Genomic DNA, 23,787 nt, shown 5'->3' with positions numbered 1-23,787 from the left:
ATCGATATGCAGTATTTGACTATTGATGATTTGGCTGAAGATATGAATACATGAATATATAAATTAATATAATAAATGAATATGATACCCAACACTTTTAGATTTATAAGCTGTGCACCCTTTCACTCACTCATTTATTGATTTGCCATTCTGTTTTATCAAAAGCAGAGGAGCTCCATCATTGAAGTTTGATCCATTTTATGCATTATAAAACATGTTTTTATTTGATGATATAAATATCATTTGATTATAAACAATTTACCATTTGATTGTCAGTTGTAGTTTGGTTACTAGTATGCCTGCGTGCACTGCTGCTGCCATATAGAATCACAATTCCTTTTATACAGTCATACATTTTCATGTACTTACTATCCATCAAAAACAGTCCTTGATTCTCTTCATATATTGGCTATGCAAAGTTGGCCCTATTTATTTTGGTACTGCACAGTTTGCTATACGTGGGACTAGGTCATGTTTGTGACCTCACAAGCCATATAAATGTATATGTGCAGACCTTGGGAGTATTGTTGTGTATAGGTAGACTAGGCCTTAGCACCGATGTTTGGTTAGCAGCTATATATTTGTACTTGACTTGGCAGCACATCGAAAATGAAATCAAGCATTCCTGCATGGCTCTCGTTCTTGTGTAGAATGCTATGCTCACAAATCAATTTATTCTTGAGTGATGTGTAATAAATAGGCCAGATTTGAGAGAGAGTACTTAAGTTAGAGATAATAGGAATTAAATTGCAGTTGTGTTTTGAACTGATGAGTACGTCCTTATTGTGCTCTTTTTTCCCCTCTCTCTTTCTCTCCTGATATATAATGATCATATTTTCAATCATACTTATTCAACTTTTTGTTACACTTGCAAAACCCCCTCATCGTTTATGCAGTATAATGCACCAAAAAAATATTAAAAAATGAAGCACAGTTTGAGTTCTTCATTTCTTCATAATTAGTTAAAAAGTTTATAAAAATATTTGGTACTAGATAACCAGATTTGAATGAATATCTTGTGTCTCCATTTTCCCTTGTTTAAATAATTTCTATTATATAACTTTACTCAAAGCAAAAACAAAATAAATACAAATGTTGTAGGTAAAATGAGATTTTAACAAACGGTTGCAGTGCAACTGCAAGGAATTCATTGCTACTGTTACTTCAGGAGACATACAATAATAGCTCACTACCCATTTCTTTTCCCTATGTTGACTAAGTTGCTGTGGGAAGCACTGCAGAGCAGTGAGCTGAAATTGATCCTTGATCAATTTGAAGTATATCCACAATAAAGAGATGTCACGTTTCAGAAATTCAGACTATCAATATATTTTTACACGTAGAAAGCACCTGTTTTCCATGCAGGAATGGGGTAATTCTTGATGATTTCAGACTTTTTTTATCAATTCTACATGACACCCCTAAAAATGAAAAAAAAATGTAGCTATGACAATTCTTATTTCCTTCCCACAGAGAATGATCTGAATGGACAACCATCTCAGTGTTCCATCTGTGGCGACAGAGCGACCGGGAAGCACTACGGAGCAGCGTCCTGCGATGGCTGCAAGGGATTCTTCAGGAGGAGCGTGCGCAAGAACCACCAGTACACCTGCCGCTTCGCCAGGAACTGCGTGGTGGACAAGGACAAGAGGAATCAATGTAGATACTGTAGATTAAAGAAGTGCTTCAGAGCCGGCATGAAGAAAGAAGGTACTGAGCAATCATTGTTAACCAGTCTTCCTTTTTCATTTGACTCAGATAGGACGTTAAATGGAGGTCCCGTGTAGAGGAAAGTCACCACCATTGCATGTTGAGAACCCACTGCACTATTCGTATAAGAGTAGGGGGAAACCCCGGTGTAGTGGTCCAACTGCACTCCCCCAATCAGTTATATCGGGAGGAGAGACCTGCGGGTCATAGTGATTCAGTTCGCTTTTCGCCTCCCAGGCAAAGGTGACACCTAACAAATAATAATAATAATGACTTATTCTTGGATTATATCCAAGATGAATCTGATTTTAGAGCGATTTTAATACATGATATTAACAGTATATAAGAGCTTTGGAATGCAGATATTGAGAGAAGTTTATAGCTCACTACCAATAAAAATGGAACTGATCTGAACAAAACAAATGTATTTGATTGTGTTTGTCGATTAACTTATATTATTTTGAAGTTGAAAGTATAATATTAATATCTCATTTCTGACTGAACATCATTTGATACTATTGTAAGTACATGAAAATTACTGTTTTATAGAAAACACAAAGAAGACACATTTATTCCAAATCTATATGAAATTCTTACACCTCTACAAAGATACCATGAACGTTTAATGCAAAATGAAAGTATGAAATGATCACTGATATTCCAAATGATTTCATGGGTACTTTCAAAGGAATGGTTTGAGGATAGACATTAGTCAAGTTGATACATTATAATTTGACTGATATGAGTAGCTTGTTCTTCCCTTCCAGCTGTTCAGAATGAGAGAGATCGCATCAGTACCAGGAGACCAAGCTATGAGGATGGTCTACAGAATGGTGGTGTCTCTATCCCACAGCTTGTCAATGCAGAACATATGTCAAGACAAGTCGTAAGTTCCTTCTATTTTTTTTTGCCCATGCTATTGATAATACCGTGAACACCCCTTTATTTGCTGATAGGCCTTTGTTATACAAGGTCTACCTTTCATTGTGCACCTTGAAATGACTTCCAGTTTAATGTGGATTCCGTCTTCATATTGATGAGTCATTACTTTGAAGACCATCTCGTTTTAAAATTCTTGATATTTCTAAGATATTTTACGAAAACTACACCATAAATATTAACAAAGTTATGTAATATATCAGAAACATTGGGAAGTTAGATCCAGAAAAGATGCCAAGATCTCGGCTTGAAAAAATTAGGCACTTCTCTTCATAATAAATTAAAAATCAAATACACATCTTTCATCCTTATACTTTCAAAAATGGCAACCCTATCATTGAACATGTTAGGGAACATTGTGGGAATGTAAGAGATCTAAAATACTGCTCATTGAATTCCAACTTCAAACATTATGAATGTAATTTCCATTTTGTAATATTCATAACTCATTGATTCCATAAATTAAGAAAATGTCCCTGCAATATGGTTTAATCACTTTGAATGGAACTGACTATGAATGACTAGATGAACATTACCTTCAAATTCATATGTGATTTATTTCCTCCCAATTTCTTGTAGATTCCAAATCCAGTAAACCTCCCTGATGGTACCATAGCAGGGAAGAAGATAGCTACAATGAATGATGTGTGTGAGAGTATGAAACAACATCTATTGGTACTGGTAGAATGGGCAAAGTATATCCCCAGCTTCTGTGATCTGCCTCTTGATGATCAGGTTTGTCCTAATTTTTGTTTAAATCACTCTTGTGAAATAATGGTGTGTAGAATATGCCAAAACATATCTCATTTTAAACTATATAAAACCCTAATCATTATCCCCATTATTCTTAACCCTATCACAGAATTAAATTCAGTAGCAAATTATTAGCAGTGACATGTAAGATCACACCCCCAGAACTTCAATATGATTTTTTTAAATCCAATCAGTTGTGAATATGTTTGAAGATTATGTTAATGAATGATTACAAAATCAGGCATTGTTTGAGAGAAAACAATGTTCATGATGTTGCAAAAGGATGTTACTAAATTGCCATGAATATCTAATCATTCATGGAATCCTCTTCGCGGTCTTTGTCATTAGACAGTTGACAATTGAATTAAGAAATCCTTCATTAGAAATCTAGTATAACAAGAAGTTTGACATCACAAGTAACTAAAAAATATCTCTATTTCTTTTTTAAATAAGTTATCACAAAGCTCAGTCTTACGTTTTCTTCAGCATTACTGATCTATTATCTAAATTGGTGGCAGCAGTGGGATAATCTTGGCTAATCATTTGTCTAGTTTAACTTACACTAGTAAACCTTTGTTACAAGTTCAAATCAATTCAAGTTATGATAGATGGCATAGTTTTCAGAACAATCCTTTCTGTATCTTAAATCCACTCGGACCATATTCAGATCAGGTTTCCTCATTTCTTGTGTTAAATTAGGTTGCCCTTTTAAGAGCTCATGCTGGGGAGCACCTTAACTTACACTAGTAAACCTTTGTTACAAGTTCAAATCAATTCAACTTATGATAGATGGCATAGTTTTCAGAACAATCCTTTCTGTATCTTAAATCCACTCAGACCATATTCAGATCAGGTTTCCTCATTTCTTGTGTTAAATTAGGTTGCTCTTTTAAGAGCTCATGCTGGGGAGCACCTTGTCTTGGGTGCAGCAAGACGGTCTTTGCCCTACAAAGACATCCTAGTGCTAGGACCCGATGTGATCCTTCCAAGGCATTCCCAGGATCAGATGGATATCCACAGAGTGGCAAGTCGTGTCCTTGATGAACTCATCACACCCATGAGGGATGTGGGTCTTGATGACCATGAGTTTGCCTGCCTCAAAGCAATTGTCTTTTTTGACCCAGGTAAGCTTTCTGAAGGTTATGCTTCCTTTGTAACACATTTATTAGCTTTCCCTTGTTTTTCACATTTACTGTGGTTTGTACTCTGCCTTTACTTTTCTTTACATGGATTAAACTAACAATGTGTTACTTTCAATAGGTGTAACCATGGCCAGATTTGTACTTCATGATGCAGAAAACTCTTTGAGCAGATGGATAAACCAGGTTACCACACAAAAGTTTTCACCTCTTCATCTTTTGACTGCATACTCCTTGTAGAGAGCTTTCACGTGCCTTTTGATACATGTTGGTTAGGAGATTATTGGGGGGGGGGGGGGGTCTAGATAGCTATCAATTTCTCTCAATATTCATCAATTGTAAAAGTTAAAATACTATGTACTGCATTTTGTATTTAGAATTTAAACGTCAAACTTAAGCTTGCATATGTACTAAAGTATCAGGTGACGTCGGTTTCATCCAAGAGAAACATTTCAATGCACATGATTGGTACTGGGCTAATGATTGTGATATCCTTCCTTTCCAGATGCAAAGGGACTGAGTGAGCCAGGTCGTATCAAGATGCTTCGCTACCAGGTCCAGATACATCTGGAAGATTACATCAATGACAGGCAGTATGACAGTCGAGGGCGCTTTGGTGAAATCCTTCTTATGCTTCCACCACTTCAAAGCATCACATGGCAGATGATTGAACAGATCCAGTTTGCTCGCCTCATGGGAGTCGCCAAAGTGGACAATCTCCTTCAGGAGATGTTGCTTGGAGGTGGGTACCCAATGACAGTGTCATCTAAAGCTACTAAAAACTATTACACCTGTCTGTAATTCATTTTAGGAATATATTAATTATGAGCACTGGTAAATATGTCAAATAAGTTTTAGTTTAGTGTTTGGATAGTTTCATGAAAGATTATTATTTGATATATTGATAGAGGTTTTGCCCTCGATATGTAGTAAATTTAACCTAAACCAGTACTCTGAACTCAGGTCTAATTTAAAATCAAGTCTTAAGTTGTGGTTTAACTATGGATAGCCAATTGTGACAGGTAACTGACTGAGATAAGTTTATGTTATAGTTCTCTTCATCATTAAAACATGAGGAAAGAGTCAAGTTAAGATAGGAAACATATAATATAAATGAAATTTTGTATTTATGGCTTGCCACAATTTTAGCATATAGTTAGACCAGGGTTGAAGTTAGAGACTTCAGAATTAGGGCCCAGATACGTGTATCTGTAAGTGCAGTTTGTATGTGTTAATCCTCTCAGCTCAACATCTTTGTTTGTCAAGAAATGGTGCAAATCACGTGAATAGGACCACGTCTAGTTGAAGATTTGTTTTATTATGCTATAACACACATTTCCCATGGATTCTGCTCTGCATATATATAAGCTCAGCCTTGGGTCAATTCAGATTATTCAATCACATTTGAAATGGCTGTTACCTTTCAGGTTCTGCCAACGACCCCTCCCAGCAACACGTGCCTGCCAGTATGCCCGGTATGACGGCGCACCCCCCTCCGACCCCGCCCGGCGACCAGCATACCATCGTCAATGGCCATCTCATGCACGCTGCTGCTGTTGCACACAGTAGTTCCCCACATCTCACTCAGGCCTCTTCTACAGCTCAGGTATGCGGGAGGAGTTAGGAGGATGGTGGTAGAGTGGTGATGGTTGTGAAAATGATGTTGGTAGTACCTGCAGTGTTGATGTGGCGGTTTTAGTTGTGATGACGGTGGTGGTCATTGTGATGATGGTGACTTAATTTTAATTTCCTGGTGATGGTTATGATCGTGGTGACAAAATCTTCTAGGGTGATGATGATGGTGATAGTGATGACAATGGTGATGAAGAGTGGTTGTGATTGTGGTTGGTGGTGTTGGCAGCAATGGAAGTAATGTCAAAAGGATAATGTAATGGTAATGGTATCACCAGTCAAGGATTGCATTGCAATTGTGATAAAGAATGTTTAAAAAGTTGTGTTAAAAAGAAAATAATCTGATACTACAAATCTAATTATTCTTTAATTCAGATCAACTGTACTGGAAGCCTTTTCCATGTAAAGTAAGATAGTAAAATATAGATGGGAGTGTGAGAAAATATAATGACAATTGAACAAATGCTTCCTGGAACTTGACAGTCATGATGAACATGATGATTTGTTTATTTCCTTGGCAAAGCTCACTGGATTAATTTTCTCAATAGTAAATTCATTTAAACACACTGTTTGCTTTTCATTGCACAGGTGATAGCAGATTTCAAACTGCAGCAAGCCAGCCAGCCATCAGTCACTGTCACCCAGACCCACATAGGAGCCCCTCCTCCACCCCCAGCCACTGCCGGACCTCCAGCCCCAGCTGCTGTAGCTGTGACGGTGCCTATCCCAAAGCAAGAGAGAACCCAGATCAACACCATGCTCAAAGAAGAGGTGGTATAATGCCAAGATCCACCTATCGTACTCTATCTCATGCTTCTTGTCTCTCCGTCTGCATTTAAAGTACTACCGGTGAATAGCTCTATCCCAAAGAGCCATTTGCTCTTTAAATACTTTTCATGGTCCATTCCATCTTCTGCAGGAAGTTGCTTCCAAGATGGGAATGCATCAATTATCATCTTTCCCAGTTGGGTATCTTTTTCTTTCTCTCTTCTTCATAAGTACTCCTGGTAGAAAGTTGATGTAAAGTCACTGTTACGACGGTACATTTTTTAAAACATTCCACAGATGGTGTGATCAATTGATGAGAAATTCCACCCATCGTGTCCTGCATTTTAATCTTCATCGAAAGATCAAATGGTTATATACATCAGTTCAATAAACCACTGTGCATCACATTCCACTTTTAGAGAGAAGATTGGATGAGGTTGGGAAGCATCATCCTTATTGGTGCTCTTTTACCCTTATATGTATCCAAATGTCTATTAGTAGGCAATCGGTGTAAATGCATGTGTCTTAAAAACCATTATAAATCACATTCGACAAGATAAGATTAGGAGGCACCATCCACTTTGGTGGTCTTTCATCCTCATCTGCATCTGCAAAGGTCTACCTGTTGACAATCGGTATTGATATATTAGTCCTAGAAGCCACTATGTTTCATGTTCCACATCAAAAAGATAGAGTAAAACCAAGAGGTGTCATGATATTTGGTGGTCTTTTACCCTTGTATGGTTCTGAAGATCTACTGCTAGACAGTATCTGTTGATCCTGCTGTAGGTGTAGAAGAATGGCACTTTTGTCTCTGATGTCCTGTGTGTATCTTGAGTGTGTAAAAGACCATTGGCAGGGGATCGTAAACCTTATATACCAATGCGCATCACATTCCATTTGCAAGAGAAGATGGTAAGAGGCTCTTGGTCTATGAGAGTCATTACCCATCCTGGTGGTCTTCCAGCCTTATCAGGATCCAAAGGGTTGGTATAATATCCAAAGATATACCACCATAGTATTAGTATGATGCCATTGATCTTAATAAGTGAGTTCCATTTTGTCTCATTTCACTCGCAAGAGCAAGCACATATGTTGAAAAGATGGAGAGCATACAAGAGACATCAGCCATATTGATGTTCTTTTAGCCTCATCTACATCCAAATACGTACCAATGAGAGATTGGCTCTAAACACCTGTACATTTTGCTTAACAAAACATGTTTCACAAGGACCAGTATTTTACATCTTTTTGCATCCATAGCAGTACCTGAACAAAGATACTACCATACTATCTTTACAGGGCTGTAACCTAGTGTACAAACCATTCTGCTTTGAAATAAGGGCCCTTGGTTTTGAAAAAAAAAACATTTCATTTTTAGCATCTTATCTTCTGTGAAGATAAAAAAATACTTTCAATTTTGTTTATTAATTTATTTACATATATTTTTTTAGAAAGAGGGGGTTCGTTTCTGACTTTTCTTATACACATGCATTCATCATTGTAATTAACCAGCGAGATCAATGCCACAGTGATGTGTAGCTGAATTTATCACTATCTGTAAACATGGTCCAGTAAAGAGTATATACCGTACATGAGCAATAGTTTATGTGAGTGGTCCAATTAAATTTATACCCCTTGTGAGCTACCGTTGAATGGACACAAGACAAAATACAAACTGTCGTTTAACTTCTTCATGGGATGCAACTTCTCCTATTTCTCTTCTTTACTTAAGATGCATTCCACACTGCCAAATGCCTGTATAGGGTTTTCCCCGGAATTCTCCTGGAATACATGGTTTAGTAAAAATATTTCAGCATAAATGACAGGGACCATCCATCACCTAGAAAGAAAATTCACTTCTTGAGATGTAAACAAGTGTTAAACATTCCTGTGATTTTGGGAGTTTTAGATATTCTTCAAATTATCTAGAGACATGGTAATCAAACGATTAAAATTCAGATGTGATCATGTTTGGCTAGAAGATAATGGAATAAGCTCTTGGGAAGAAGAAAAGACTTGATTCCTGGTGCTTGATGTGGCTTTATTTCTTTGTATGTATGAGATTGACATTACAATGTCATATTTCATAGTATATACTGTATATATGTTCCCTAAAAGTTTGCTAGAATATACTTGACACATTCTACAACATGTTCAACTCCATTGTGGCACAACAACTTTCACATAGGATATAATCAAAATACTTGTTCTTAGCATTGGTTACTTTAGATGTTTTTACAAAATATATATATCTCGCTCTTTATCTGTGTTGTACCGTTTTAATGCGAGTATCCCCCTCTTTCTCTCCCTCTTATATTTATAGTAACCTTTGTCTGATTTCTTTTCAGCACTTAAGTCTCCTGTTTTTGTCTCACCTGCGAAGCAGAGTGAGACTATAGGCGCCGCTTTTCCGACGGCGGCGGCGGCGTCAACATCAAATCTTAACCTGAGGTTAAGTTTTTGAAATGACGTCATAACTATATATATAAGTATATGGACCTAGTTAATAAAACTTGGCCATAAGGTTAATCAAGTATTACTGAACATCCTATCAGAGTTTCATGTCACATGACCAAGGTCAAAGGTCATTTAGGGTCAATGAACTTAGACCATGTTGGAGGAATCAACATCGAAATCTTAACCTGAGGTTAAGTTTTTGAAATGTCATCATAACTTAGAAAATATATGGACCTAGTTCATGAAACTTGGACATAAGGTTAATCAAGTATCACTAAACATCCTGCATGAGTTTCACGTCACATGACCAAGGTCAAAGGTCATTTAGGGTCAATGAACTTTGGCCGAATTGGGGATATCTGTTGAATTCCCATCATAACTTTGAAAGTTTATGGATCTGATTCATGAAACTTGGACATAATAGTAATCAAGCATCACTGAACATTTTGTGCAAGTTTCAGGTCTAATGATTAAGGTCAAAGGTCATTTAGGGTCAATGAACTTTGGCCGAATCGGGGGTGTCTGTTGAATTACCATCATAACTTTGAAAGTTTATTGGTCTAGTTCATTAAACTTGGACATTAGAGTAATCAAGTATCACTGAACATCCTGTGCGCATTTCAGGTCACATGACCAAGGTCAAAGGTCAATGAACTTTCTCCGAATTGGATGTATCTGTTGAATTACCATCATAACTTTGAAAGTTTATGGATCTGATTCATGAAACTTGTACATAAGAGTAATCAAGTATCACTGAACATCCTGTCACATGATCAAGGTCAAAGGTCATGTAAGGTCAGTGAACTTTGGCCATGTTGGTTTTTTTTGTTGAATAACCATCATATCTCTGTAAGTTTATTGGTCTAGTTCATAAAAAGTGGACATAAGAGTAACCATGTATCACTGAACATCTTGTGCGAGTTAGAGTAGTATTCAAAGTCAGCACTGCTGCTATATTGAACCGCGTGATGCAGGTGAGACGGCCAGAGGCATTCCACTTGTTTCTTTATTTGATTGATGTGTGAAAAAAGCAGCAAACAGTTCTACAGTGTCATTTCAAAATCAATTCTTGACCAACACTTTTTACAAGTATAATTCATAAATGACACATTTCAAAGTTTATACTCTCTTTATTTCATTTAATGGGTCTTATAAAATGCATATTTCACACATGTGTGGATAAATTCTCTTTGAAGAGAGGTTACCCAAAAATATTTTTTCTATGGGTGGTATCTAAATTTCAAAGAGAAAATGATATTTCCAGAAATCTTCATTCAGTTCCTCTGATATGGCTCTCAAATTAAGTAAAATGATATAGGAATGATAACACATTGTTTTACAAAATAATGCTTGCATTTATGTAATTTTACAAAATAAAATTCAAATCTAATACCATTCGTAGACTGCAAACCTAATCTGTAAATCATAACAGTTAAGATTTTCATCACATTGTTTTATAAAAAAATCACTGATTCATTCAATTTATTGTCAGATATTTTAGCAGATATGACAGGCAACCAGTGAAAACAAATTTATCCTATGAAACAGTAGATACAAGCTTTGCAATCCTAATTTTGTATTTTTTTTGCTCATTTTCTTGATTAAGTTATCATTATAAAGGGCCAAATAAACTTAGTAGAAATCTTTCTCTTTCAAATTTAGAAGTCGCCCACCAAATTACTTTCTCTTTAAATCATTTTTAGCGAGGCATCAAATGAAGGAGAGATATCTAAGCTTACAAAAAATGTTTCATAATCATAAAACATCTAAAGAACCTTGGTTCCATTTTTACACACTTAAGGTTAGGAGAAGATGGCTAAAGTCTCATAAATACCATATACCATCAGACATTAGATAAATCCCTTAAGGATATCTTGATATCACTCTTTGAAAAAAAAAATAGTATTCAAAAATAATATTACAGACATATTTCCTACTTTATTCTACATCTTCACATTTTATACTACATCTTTCTGCATATTTCCTCATGTAGACAACTGTCATTAGTGTTGTATCATAATTGTATTCAGTATTTGAATTTAAAAAACAACATATTTGTATTTGATGGTGTTGATGAAACCATACTACAGTCTATATGCATCTGTACTTAATTGTTTACAATTATTGGTCACATGACTGAGCAATAATCAACAAATATTTTGATTGTTGTGTCAGTTGATATGGCATATATTTGAAATGTAACAATACTTTAGCATTAACCAAAAGTGCTTTTTTAAGCCTTAATAAGAAATTCTATATTACAAAAGTGCCTGATTAGGGGGGGGGGGAGAAATTTTAGAATATGAAAGTTTTTTCAATTTTCCAAAATGCAAAATCCAAAAATATATATCAAAGTTTGATTGATATAGAGTGCTTTCATTTTCAAATCATAGTTTTAAAAGTATATAAGAATATATTGTATTAATATATTAACAAATTTCTGAAATCTGAAATTTACTTTATTTTATGATTAACATGTCTTCTTTTGCTTGTGAAAAGAAAAAGCTAGTAAAAAATACAAGTTATATTTCTTGTTTAGATTTAACACATAAAAATCGACATTGGCCTATATTGTTAAAACTAGTAAATGCTTTAAAAGCAGAGGCATACACCAGCTCATATTGAAAATTATATTCTCCATAGTAAGAATTTTGCCCTTTGATAGGCCAAAGTTGATCGCATAACAATACAATATTGCCTCCATTAAGTGCTTGACCAATGAAGTTAAAATTTATGTTCTTTTTCTTATAACTCCAGAGGGTCACATTTTGTTGTTTGATTTTAGTGTGTTCAAAATGAAGAGAAACAAAAACGCTGAATGGATTGTTGAATGTTAGTAGTACTGTTGTGGATAGACATCCTTGAGGTTGAATGAATGTTAGTTAAAACTAAATTGCAAATGTGAGCTTAAAGAAAGCATTTGCTTATCGAGCCTTGAGTTTTTTATTATAGCAGGGTTACGATTGATCCAGATTGCCAAAAAAAATTTTTTTTTCTTATCAGCTCCATTAGTAATAAATCTCTGGTTATCTTTTGCTATTGCTTACAATATTTCTTCTGGATGCCTGATAAATAATTGTTTGGCCTTAATAAAATTGTGTGGTTGTATATGTCCTCTTTCTAGTAGACATTTTCTAAGTTTTATTAATATATGCCAATATTGTCTTCCAGTGAGATATACAACAAAATATGATCTTTGTTTTATGTTTTTACCCCCAAAGTCCTTTTTACATTTTAATTATTTGAAATGCTTTAAATTATTAATACCATTTTTAACTTAGGTTAAGGTGACTTACATATTTTTCTTACACACTGATGTTTAAGAAGAGACATGTCTTTTAAGGCGTGAATTGTATCAGAGCAGATTCAGATTTATCTCCAACAGAGCATGAAAATACAAATTATTTTCATACATTCATAAACATTTACACTACGAATTATTGTCATTATAATTGTATGACAAAATGTTTAAATCAATTTTATTTTCTTTTAACAGTACTGTGAAAAGCTTCACATCAGAAAAAAACCTTCCAGTAAAAAAGCTTAAGTACTGTATGTCTCGGTACCTCTTACATATTGTAAATGTACTAAAATCTTGTAATCCTTATGATATTTCACAGACTGTATATAGAGGATTGTATTATGATATTTACTTTTCATTATCATTACCAAACAACTCATTCATGTAGAACATATTAATTTGTATGTTGTAAATAGATAACGTGATGAATATACTTTTATTTCAGAGTATATAGATGTATTATACTGTCATTTTGTGTATCTTTGATTTTGCGCCAAATTATCGACATCTCTCCAATTAAACATTTATGCAATCAATGTATTAGCTACTTCCATTTGTAATTAATTTTGTGATTGAAATGGTTTAAACAAAACATATGATTGATTTTGGGGGGAAAGGATACGTGTAACCCCCCAAAAAATGTATGTATATATATATATATATTCCTACTTTAGTCATAATAATCCGTCTTTCATGTCTTTTTGAGAATGATAAGCTACATTTAATAGATATGATATGGATATGACATATTTTATAGACTGTATATAAATATATATTTCAATGAATTTTCATGTAAACATAGTCATTTAAAAAAAAGAGAACACAACATTGTTTTCTTGTTGTATATTCTCTTGCTGCGTAGTTCCTTTTTACTCCAAATAAGTGAAATTTCAATCAAACTTGAGTATGCAGACTGTAAATAGAACATAATCATGAGTGACTTAACTTTTGTGCCTGAAATTAGATCAAGAATCAATGATTTTGCTGCATGATACTTAATAGATATAATTGAAGTATCTTTCTTAGAAAATACTCTAAATCATCACTATAATTGCTTGTTTGTTTTTACAATGTCTTGTTTCCCTTGGTAATTGAAATACTGCTTAACTTCTACTTTTCAAAATAACATAAGCATACTTTTGGTCCATTTATAAGATAATCTTGGCAGTAATTATAATCTTAGCGATTGATCATGGAGCTGAATTCCAATTATTAATTGCATTGACTATTGTATATGGTCAGTCATAAAAACAAGCCCTGTTATCAATTGCTAAGCTATCTTTTAATGATTAGGAGACATCTGAGTGGATCATTTTTTTTTCCACGTAATATTCAATTTATTGTTTGTCTTATTTTGTTTGGTTGAATTGTAGTTTTAAAGTTGTCATTTCTGTGATATCTCTGTATTCATGAACAAAGTGATTTTCCTTTTAATGTCTGTATCACAAGTATTACTATTCCATGTTTTTTTTTTACCATGGGAATTATACAAAAATTAGAAATACAAAAAATGTTGGGTAAAAACAAAGAAGAAAGTCAATGTCAACCTCTTTGAAAATGAAATGTACATGCTTTGAATTTGAAGAGTTTGAGCACAGATAGTTGTGTGTTTTGCTATTACATAGTTGTACCCTACTATATATCAAGAAAGCCTGAATGTTTGTTAATACACAACCAGAGGACCAATTGCTTAAGATCCTCTTAATGAGACCGACCTGGGGAGCGTTTCATCAATATTTTCATCCGACAAGTTGTCAGATCTGACATCTTTCCATGATTTTGATTGGTTGAGAGGCACTGTTCCTATGGTAACTGTCGGATAAAATGGGATTTGTCGGATAAAATGTCCGACAAGTCCTTCCATGAAACGCCCCCCTGATTCCATACAATGCAATGCAAATTATAGGTAGCATTTGTTAATTATTTCATCTTTAGTCCTCATTGAAATACAGCACAACAAAGCTTTTTTTCATTGTATTTAGACATTGTGAGACAAGTCGGCCCTTTTCCATTCACATCACCTGGGTTGAGTGCAGCACAATGTTGGTAAATTTCTTGCTGAAGTGGTGCATAGTTCATTTCTAAAAATATTTCCAGAGTTGTGGGGTGAAGTTCAGAAGGACCTTCATTATACAGAGCTACGAAATAGTCAGATTTTACCCTACTTTAGTAGGATTTTTAAGGGGAATGTGACGCTAAGTAGGATTCTCCCCGAGAAATAGAATTTTTTTAACTTGTAATAATCATGATTACGGTATGTTTTCAAATTTTTCAAGGAAAATAGTACTTTTGATGGAATAAAAATATAAGAATAGGATATTTTCACAATTAAGGTTGGCAGCTCTGAATGACACCTATTGAATTATGTCACCTGTTTGTCTCTTAACTCTGGGAAAATCATTTTGAACTATTTTTTCCCCTACAGAGTTTGATTGGTGCATTTTTTTTTCAGCTCCCAATTTTTTTTTTTCTTTGTCACTCTCTATGTCTTGATTAGTCTTCACAAGTATTTATAGCCAAGACCATCATATTATTAGCGAGCAAAGATGAATTTACACCTATTTGCTGTGCATAATGTAGTTAACAATCCTAGGCAACTCATTTAGTGTACAAATATTATGTTACTTTCCAAACTTGCCTTTATTTTGGACATTTATGTTCATGTAAACAATGCTATATCCTGCTTGCTAGTGTATAGTTAATTTGATGCTATTTTTTATTGATTTGGTTATGAATAATGAAAATTTGATTGAATATTCAATATTTGGCTCACCAAAAAGTGCCATGTCTTCAATATATTAGGTGCCCTTTGTATGAGAAAGAATATTTTCTTATATGTCTTCATAAAGACAAAGAGTTGAGCTTAACATACTATTCCAAACAACAATGCGACGAACGTTTTGTGATCAGCAGACAATCTGAAATATATTTTTGAAGACGAACAAACAAAAAATGATTTGTACTATTTTGGATACTGAAGAATGAATCAAAATTGTGCAATAAAAGATTTAGCATTTGTCAATGAGAAGCTGCGTGATTTGAATAATTTCTGTTTTGTGGTTTTTAAATTAATATTTTTTCATTCTATGTTGGTTTTGGCATGTTTTCATGAAGGAGTTCATGAGTGGCGAGTTGTTATTAAGATAGTTACCATAGGATTTTTTCAACAATTGAAAGCCAATGATTTCATTTTCAATGAAAATGTCATTTATACCTTGGTCACATTTGTTCTACGGCGGCCGTACGGCGAGTCGAAAACAGCCGTTTTAATATTTTTTTGTGTACCAGCTACATATACATGATATAGGTGGTTTGAATAAAAATGAATAAAACGACTATTTTCGACTCGCCGTACAGCCGCCGTAGAACAAATGTGACCAAGGTATTAGTAACAACTTCTCCGTAATGATACACTTCAAGAATCAGAGCTCTCTTAATCAAAGTTTGCAAAGGTAAAGAGTGATGCAGACAGAATGAAAGGTGTCAAGCAACAACAGAGATATAGAAAACGAGGGGGCAACACAGAGAGAGAGAGGGGGGAGTAAAAGGTTTAGAATTTGAAATGATTAAAGTGGTAATTAAAAGGATACATAGTATCATGGTAACTTTCTTACCCAATGGTAACTACCATGGCAACGGTGCTCAATTGCCAATCACTATCAAGGATTCCATAAAAGTTAACATTTGAGGGGAAACTTGCCATAATAACATTTATGCAACAGGGTCCAGTTCCCTAATGATCTCATTAGCGGTCAAGCTCATGGTGGAAATTATACCAAGTTTATAAACAACGATCATGATCCTGTTGCATATAAGTTACCATTATATGGTAATCTTTTCATCCAATGGTAACTTGCATGGAATCCTTGATTTTGATTGGCTGTTGATCAGTGTTACCATGGTAGTTACCATTGGATGACAAAAATTCCTTAATAGTAACTTTTATGCAACGGGTCCAATATCGAAAGTGGTGGTGTTATATAAGAGAGAACTACTACATTACGAAGTATGAGGCAAATGATACATTTTTATTCATGCCGTACAGGGTACTTAAAGGGTTCTATTCTTGTCCCGTTTTTGGAACCTTTAAGGGTTACATAAAGGGTTCTAAACAACCACATAGGAACTTTTTTTAGGTTTCTTTTAGAACCACTTAAGGTTCTTGAGCACATAAAGAACCTCTTGGTGAATATTTTATTCTCAAGGGTTCCAAATATGGGACAAAATGTTCTAATTCGCACTTCTTTTATTTTCTTAGAGTATAGCCAGTTTTAGCCACACTCCAAAAACTCTCGCAACTGCTATCGAAGTCACACTGTTCGGTCGAGAATCATGATTGCAATATCTTGTCATGTCTTTTTATACATGTACTGGTATGGAAATGCAGAACATTCATGTATCAATAATGAAAGGATATCTTGGCAAACAAGAAGAGTGAAAATTCAAGAGTAATCGTTTCTGTATACATTATTTTGTTTTAGACGACCAGCATGGCTCCACCATTTTTTGAAAGAGAGGACCACTGGAACGTCAATAGAAATGTATAAGGAGTAGTACCCAACTTTCATTATGCCTCATAGCTCCACCCACCTAGCTCGTTTTCTCGCCGACTTCGTCCGCACGCGCGCGCAAGCGATTGGATAAACAAACCTCATGGGCGTGGTCTTGAACATCAGCAAGCGCATTGCATCGTAAACAGACCCATTAAACCCCGCCCATCTTAGCCCGAGGCACGTGACTGGATGCGTAGTGTTCCGGTTCATGTATAAACCTACTGGAATTCATACAGCAACCAGATACTCCTTTTACGTATGTGTCTGTCTGTGCATCGAAAACTTGATGAGGGATGTATCCCTTTTCTGGTTTATTTACAAAACATTTTTTCTCTGACTAGGCAGATATCTTGCAAAATTTTGTTGACCTCACTACTTTGCCAGCGTGATAAGTAGTTCATATTCAGGTTTCAAACATTGAAGCGTAAAATTGAAGATTTTTTCAATTGCAAAAAAAAATCGCTGAGACAAATAATAATCATACTTACACTTGCTTATATAGAGCTTAACACTTACTTTATCAGAAGTCTCTAAGCACTCTACAGTAATGGAATATAATTACCCTGACTTGAGCAGAGCAGCTGTTACGCGCGCTGCGTTTCAAGCAAAAAATCTTGCCTGGTACCCATTTACCTCACCTGGGTTGAGTGCAGCATATTGTGGATTAATTTCTTGCTGAGGGAAACTACGCCCTCATTGTCTAATATTTCATAGAGACATTTTGGATAAAAGAAAGTGAGAATATACAAAATTAACGCAATATTTGGTTCGCTTCATAAACAAAATAATGAATTCAAAATGAAAGGTAGTCGAAAAAAATTTTAATGAAATTAAAAAAAAATACGACTTGAAAATATTCAAGGAAACCGACGATTACACCAAGTGGTTAAGTCGGAGAAGAATGGTGACCCTTCCCTCTGTCTGCAGGCCCCCCCCCCCACCTTCTATTTCTCCCTCTCCCCTTTTTCATTCCCCTTTTCTCCTTTCAACGTCCGCCCATCACAACCCCCTATACCCCCTTCTTTTTCCCCATCCTCCACGTCTCACTCCTAATACCCACCAAACACCATGTCCTCTACTATTCCTTCTCATAGACAACATTTTTGTTATGGCCCTATGTGCCTCTCCGGTTGTCTTTATCACTAGACTGTAACGAGGGGTTCTACTGAGTGATGCCTTGTACTAAGGAAGCTCGATGATCTAACATATCACCAGACAAGATTATTGATGCCCTCATTCAATGATTATTGGCCAATCCGCTGGGAGCTTGGGGGGGTGGGTGGTAGGGACGGGGGGGGGGGGGAATTTCCATGATTTTATGAGTGCACATTTATTTGTTTGCTTGCACCTATATAATGTTCTACTTTTACGTGATCTTTGCATCTTTTGCAGACGGTAACAATTTTGTTTTGTTCATGTAACAATTAATTTATTATTTTATGTAATTGTTTTGTTAATTGTATAGAGCCGTTTTCCGTGTCAGATATATATATATTATGTGTTATTGTCGCATTATATAAGATATGTGAGAAATAGATATTTACTAGAATGAATATTGACTCCATAATACAGAAGAACAGGGAAAAACACTTACCTATTACCTACTTTTTGTGTTAATAAATCGCCGCAAAACGTACCAAACACTTTTACTCCCACAATATCAATTTTGTTGCATTGCCCTTAAACATGTCAAAGATTGCTTGTAAAAATGCATGTTTATAAACTTGAGCCCTCTTGAGATGAAATTTTGTTAAAAGGCATGGTATTATAAACTGCATATATATATATACATTTCAACTGTGTCATTCGACTTAACATACTGTTTTCACACATTTTATACTCAAAGGCAACTCTCGATGATGCAGCCAGAGGGAACAGGATATTTTTAAAATCTAATTTTAAAATTAAATAAATTCTTAACGTAGTCATCTTCACTCTTAAGTTAATATGTTTCAGGATACGCGTTTATTTTGTCTCAGAATCTGGGTCTTACATCCTTCCTTGATAGTTTTCCCAGGGGAGTTCCTTCAAACCAAAACAAATCAACTTTTTCTCATCTTCGTGAAGATATTTGTCTTAATCAAAAATCTTTCCCGCCATTTAAGCGGACTCAAACCGAAAATCCAATCTCGGTTTTTGCTCAGTCCTAGAAATGGCATATGAGGTAGAGGTCATGTATATCTGATCAAACGTTTATCTATCGATATAAAACTATCAAGATGACCTATCATTATTATTATTTATTAGAATTATGAATAAAAAAAATAGGGAATAATTTGGGGCTCATCTGTTTCTGCATGTTTAATAGAATGCATTGACGGTGTTCAGTGATTACTACAAAAATGCATTTATACCCTTTATATTTCTCATTTTGTGTTGATTTTTTTTTCTAATTTAAAGAACCTCATGGTCATGTTGGTGAATCTTTTTTTCATTCTTAAAGCGTTTGTCTGTGTCGTTTTGTTCAGTTTATTCGACTTTGTTCGTTCGTTGGATCATGGTCTCTCCTCGTGAAAAGGGTATACTTTGTAAAAACACGATTTTCCTGGAGTCACTCTAAGAAAATCGTACTATCGTAATCATTGGTCAAAACCCCTGTGTAGAAAGATGACTTCGTGACATCTAATATCGGTTTGAAGTTATGTTTATTTTTTATTTTAAGCATTATCATTACTATCCCTTAATATGAAATATTTATAAGTGATTACAAGAAAAAAAATCAGGCAAATACAGCTAAGGATAAAAATCCGATTTATCTGCCATGTAAATTCAAATAGTGTGCTCACTCCATGGCATTTTATAGTATTCGTTTTATGTTATTTATTTTCATTATCGAATTCCATGGTTGTATATTCTTTGAAAGTTGATACACTCTAAAAAATATATTGGGTAAAAGTGCTCCATGAGGGTTATGTGTCCAACCAACATTGGGCTTTCTTTCTCGGGTATTTTTATTTATCCAGTGTGATGACAATTTTACCCATTCTTAAGTAATTGCTGCTTATTCTTTAACCTTACTGGACAATATGCTTCCAGCATTGAGTAAAATGCTGCCCCAAATTGGTTGGACACATAATTACCCTCGTGGTGGTAAAAATTTTACCCAATATTTTTTACAGTGTACGGAATATAAAAACAAATCTAGATCTCTTCTAATTATAATGTGATAATATGGTGGTAATATAACATGCACAGTTTATCATATTGATCGAACATTTCGTGCCGTGTTATTTCCTAAAACATAGCATGAAAATTAATATGTCAAGGGCTAATTCGCAGATAGGAAAAGAGCCTTCTATATACTCATTGTTCTGGAGGACATCAAGGATGAAATAATTGAACATGTCTAAACAAAAGATATCAGAAGTGTTCAGGATAATCCATTTTGTCTGTTCCATCCGTTCTGATACTTTTCAAGTTTACTGATCATAACAAAATGAGGCATTTCATCCTTATAATTTACCTCAAGAAAGATTATAAACTCATTTTCAAAAGTAAAGGTGTTGGCATAATATGTACACAGTGTTAGGTATGTAAATGATACTGATTTATCCTGGATGACTGATGACCTAACTAATAAAATAAACCTTTTTAATATAACTATAACATGAATTATTTAATCAATCATGCAGCAGTTTGCGAGATCTATCAGGACTTCACGAAATGTTACCAACTTTCTATTTACTTCTATAAACTCGACATGCACGATAACGCACAGCGCGTAAATAGAATGTTCACGCCCTCTTTTGGTAAGTTTCTGACGCTTTTATCCGATTTCAATCACAGTCGGCTACCATCCATGGGCGTACAGTAGTCTGCTGTGCAAACTTTTTCCCCTCGAGTCATGGGTCTGAATGTGCGGCCTACTCATGCCCTGTGTACTGAAGGCCCTCTCGCTCATGAATTGAAACAGCAAATTTTGTATGTGCTAGTCTTTGCGTAGAGATCCACTTGTTGATCAAAATTTCAATCAGGGTCTGTGCCTGCAGACTAGGTGTACATTTTTTCCTCTGCTCATTAAAACCACCTCAAAATTAAATCAATAATTTGTCACATTCCATCCTCTTCCTAGTTACTTGCAACTCGTCGAGGGGTCAAATTGGGGATAAATATTGGCTGATACAGAAGCCAGACGATCACAACTTGAAATTGTATCAATTTTCAGCTTTTTAACCCTCCGGCTTTGAGAGAGCATGGTGTGAAATGCGACTCCTTTTCCGGGCTCTTAATTAAAAGGTTACAGCGCCACAAGGGGAAAAAACATTAATGAGAGAAAATATTCCCAAGTCGGAGGATTTCAGAATGAGTAAATGAAAAGCTGTGCAACCTTCATCCGTTATTAGCCAAATATTTAGACAAGAAACACAGTTTGGGAGTAGTAATGAGAAAGTTCAGAGGTCGTATTTTGGAGCCATTTGTTACTTAGGAATGGTAAACAGCGAGAGAGGACGATTGTCAAGTTTGGTTGAAGTCACCGCTATGAAAATATTTTGTTGATTTGAAGCAATCTAGAAAATGTCAAATAACATCTTAAAGAATTGACATTAATATAAAATGAAGACTTTGAAATGTAGTCATATCTATTAATATATACCTTTCATTGTCTGAATTCACGAAAAATACAACTTGACTTAGTACTCATGTATTCATTAGATTAATAGAAAAACGTTTTTTTTTTTTTGAAAAACAAAAAGAGCATTTTCAAATACAACATTCTTGATTTTGCATTGCTTTGTCATTAAAACGATCGAACATTCAAATGTATCATAACAACATGGTTAAATTTTGAAAATTATATTTTGACACTAGTGATATGATAATGACCTTTTTATCAAATGAAAATATGCTTCATCTTTCCTTTTGCCCTTCCTCTGCAAACAATTTTTTCATTAACTAGTTGTTTATAACTCAGACCGTTCCGTAAAAAGTTCGACGCCCTCTTTGCTACCTTTTCAAAGCACAACTTAATTCGCAAAGCTCACTCCCATTTCCAGCAATTGCATTGATATTCTCTGTGACCCCAAAAGTATTGATTTTAAGGTTTCTAACTGTAAGGTTGAGTTCTCATCAGAATGCAATCTTGATAAGAACAAACCTTTATTTCTATCACATTTACAGACAGTTTAAGAAGTATCGGCAATAAACGCTTCCCGAGGAAATAGAAAAATAACAACCACTGGAACATACATTTCCCATGCTAGAGATGTGTATACTTGTCCTGATTTTAACAAATAATGTTGACGATGGTTTCATGTCGGGTTTTTAGAGAGAAAGGGGAAGAATCAGCTATTTCATTTTATAGATATTTCATCAAATTTATTGTCCAGTATTTTATTATGCCGTCAATTTATAAGTTTTATCGCTCTCATTTTTCACTCTATTTATAATGTTCGGATGCATTATAAATTGCATGTTAATTTATTTGATTTGAATGGCAATGGAAAGAGTGAGATACAAGATATTCCGTAGCAGTTTTGTTTCTGATTTGTAGTTAAAATTAAGAATATTGCGGATTTACCAGACACAACGCATCATAGGCCAATATTTTTTCGCTCGTTTGTTTGATTCATTTCCCAGGTAGTTTAAATCTAAAAATTGTGGAATGGAAAATTAAAAAATATATATATATGTCAACATTTAAAATGCTCTATATTGAAAATACGAAGTTTTTCCTACACCGAGTTAGCTTTCATTTCATTATTTATGATCGTGTTGGCCTTTTTTTTTTTGGGGGGGGCTTGCAAATTCCAATTTTGCCTTAGTAAAACAAAAACTATACATTGGCCATATTCCATTCCATGTTTGGTTTTGTTTACCCATTTCGTAAACCTTAAACAGGTGGGAGCGTCTACGAGGTGGAGTTTTAGCAAATCTAAATTAATACTGACACCAAGGAGGGGTAAATCAGCTAACCAAACTATAATTTCCCTTCTCCATTTCCCCGGAAGCATCTGCAGGCAAAAAATAATATAAAAATACCTAGTGCATAGTGGTATGCCGTGTTTTCTTAACCCAGCTAAATCTGAAACGAATGGCAATACGTCGTTGGAAATGCAGGACTGGGGAGGGGTTTTATTCTACAGCAGTTACTCAATAGCTGTATGTAAGCTAAGCCCGAGGAGGATTGTGTTTTCTTAAAAGACGATTTTAGTTTATTTAATTGGAATTGAAATTTTGCTGTAAGCCGATAAGCACACTTTGAAAATAATATTTATTCAATAAACTACCAACTACGATTTCCATTATTCCGTCAACAATATAAAAATTAGATTGAACCCAATGAACATTTAAGGTCGTCGGTTTTCTGTTAATTGTGAATCAGTGAAGAGCTTCTTTGTCCCAAAAGCTATTTAAATTAAATATTTGATATTACATCATTATCATAATAATGCAAAATAAAAATTGAATGTATGACATCAGAGACTCACTCCTTTCCATCAAGGCCGGGATGGGAATATTAGTGTTCTGGGGAAAAATTCTAATTTTACATCGATTAAAGGGGGTACTCTACATTTAAAATATTTATATCTTG

The 23,787-nt window shown here is 34.8% G+C and overlaps 1 protein-coding gene across 3 annotated transcripts in view; it reads left to right on the top strand.

Moving 5' to 3' along the window:
* Positions 1-7,856, top strand: part of LOC121407560 (hepatocyte nuclear factor 4-gamma-like) — a 33,781-nt gene extending 25,925 nt beyond the window's left edge. For 2 of the 3 annotated variants that reach the window (XM_041598696.1, XM_041598698.1), the window contains 7 exons: positions 1,474-1,710; positions 2,460-2,596; positions 3,229-3,384; positions 4,283-4,526; positions 5,047-5,283; positions 5,969-6,147; positions 6,762-7,856. In XM_041598696.1, coding sequence (XP_041454630.1) covers positions 1,474-1,710; positions 2,460-2,596; positions 3,229-3,384; positions 4,283-4,526; positions 5,047-5,283; positions 5,969-6,147; positions 6,762-6,953 — 1,382 coding nt within the window. In that variant the 3' untranslated portion in view covers positions 6,954-7,856. The remainder of the gene's footprint in view (positions 1-1,473; positions 1,711-2,459; positions 2,597-3,228; positions 3,385-4,282; positions 4,527-5,046; positions 5,284-5,968; positions 6,148-6,761) is intronic. The other variant, XM_041598697.1, reaches the window with a different exon arrangement.
* The last annotated feature ends 15,931 nt before the right edge of the window (positions 7,857-23,787 follow it).

The sequence above is a fragment of the Lytechinus variegatus genome, chromosome 2, assembly GCF_018143015.1.
Source record: "Lytechinus variegatus isolate NC3 chromosome 2, Lvar_3.0, whole genome shotgun sequence".
NCBI lineage: Eukaryota > Metazoa > Echinodermata > Echinoidea > Temnopleuroida > Toxopneustidae > Lytechinus > Lytechinus variegatus.
This window is presented reverse-complemented; position numbering and strand designations above follow the sequence as displayed.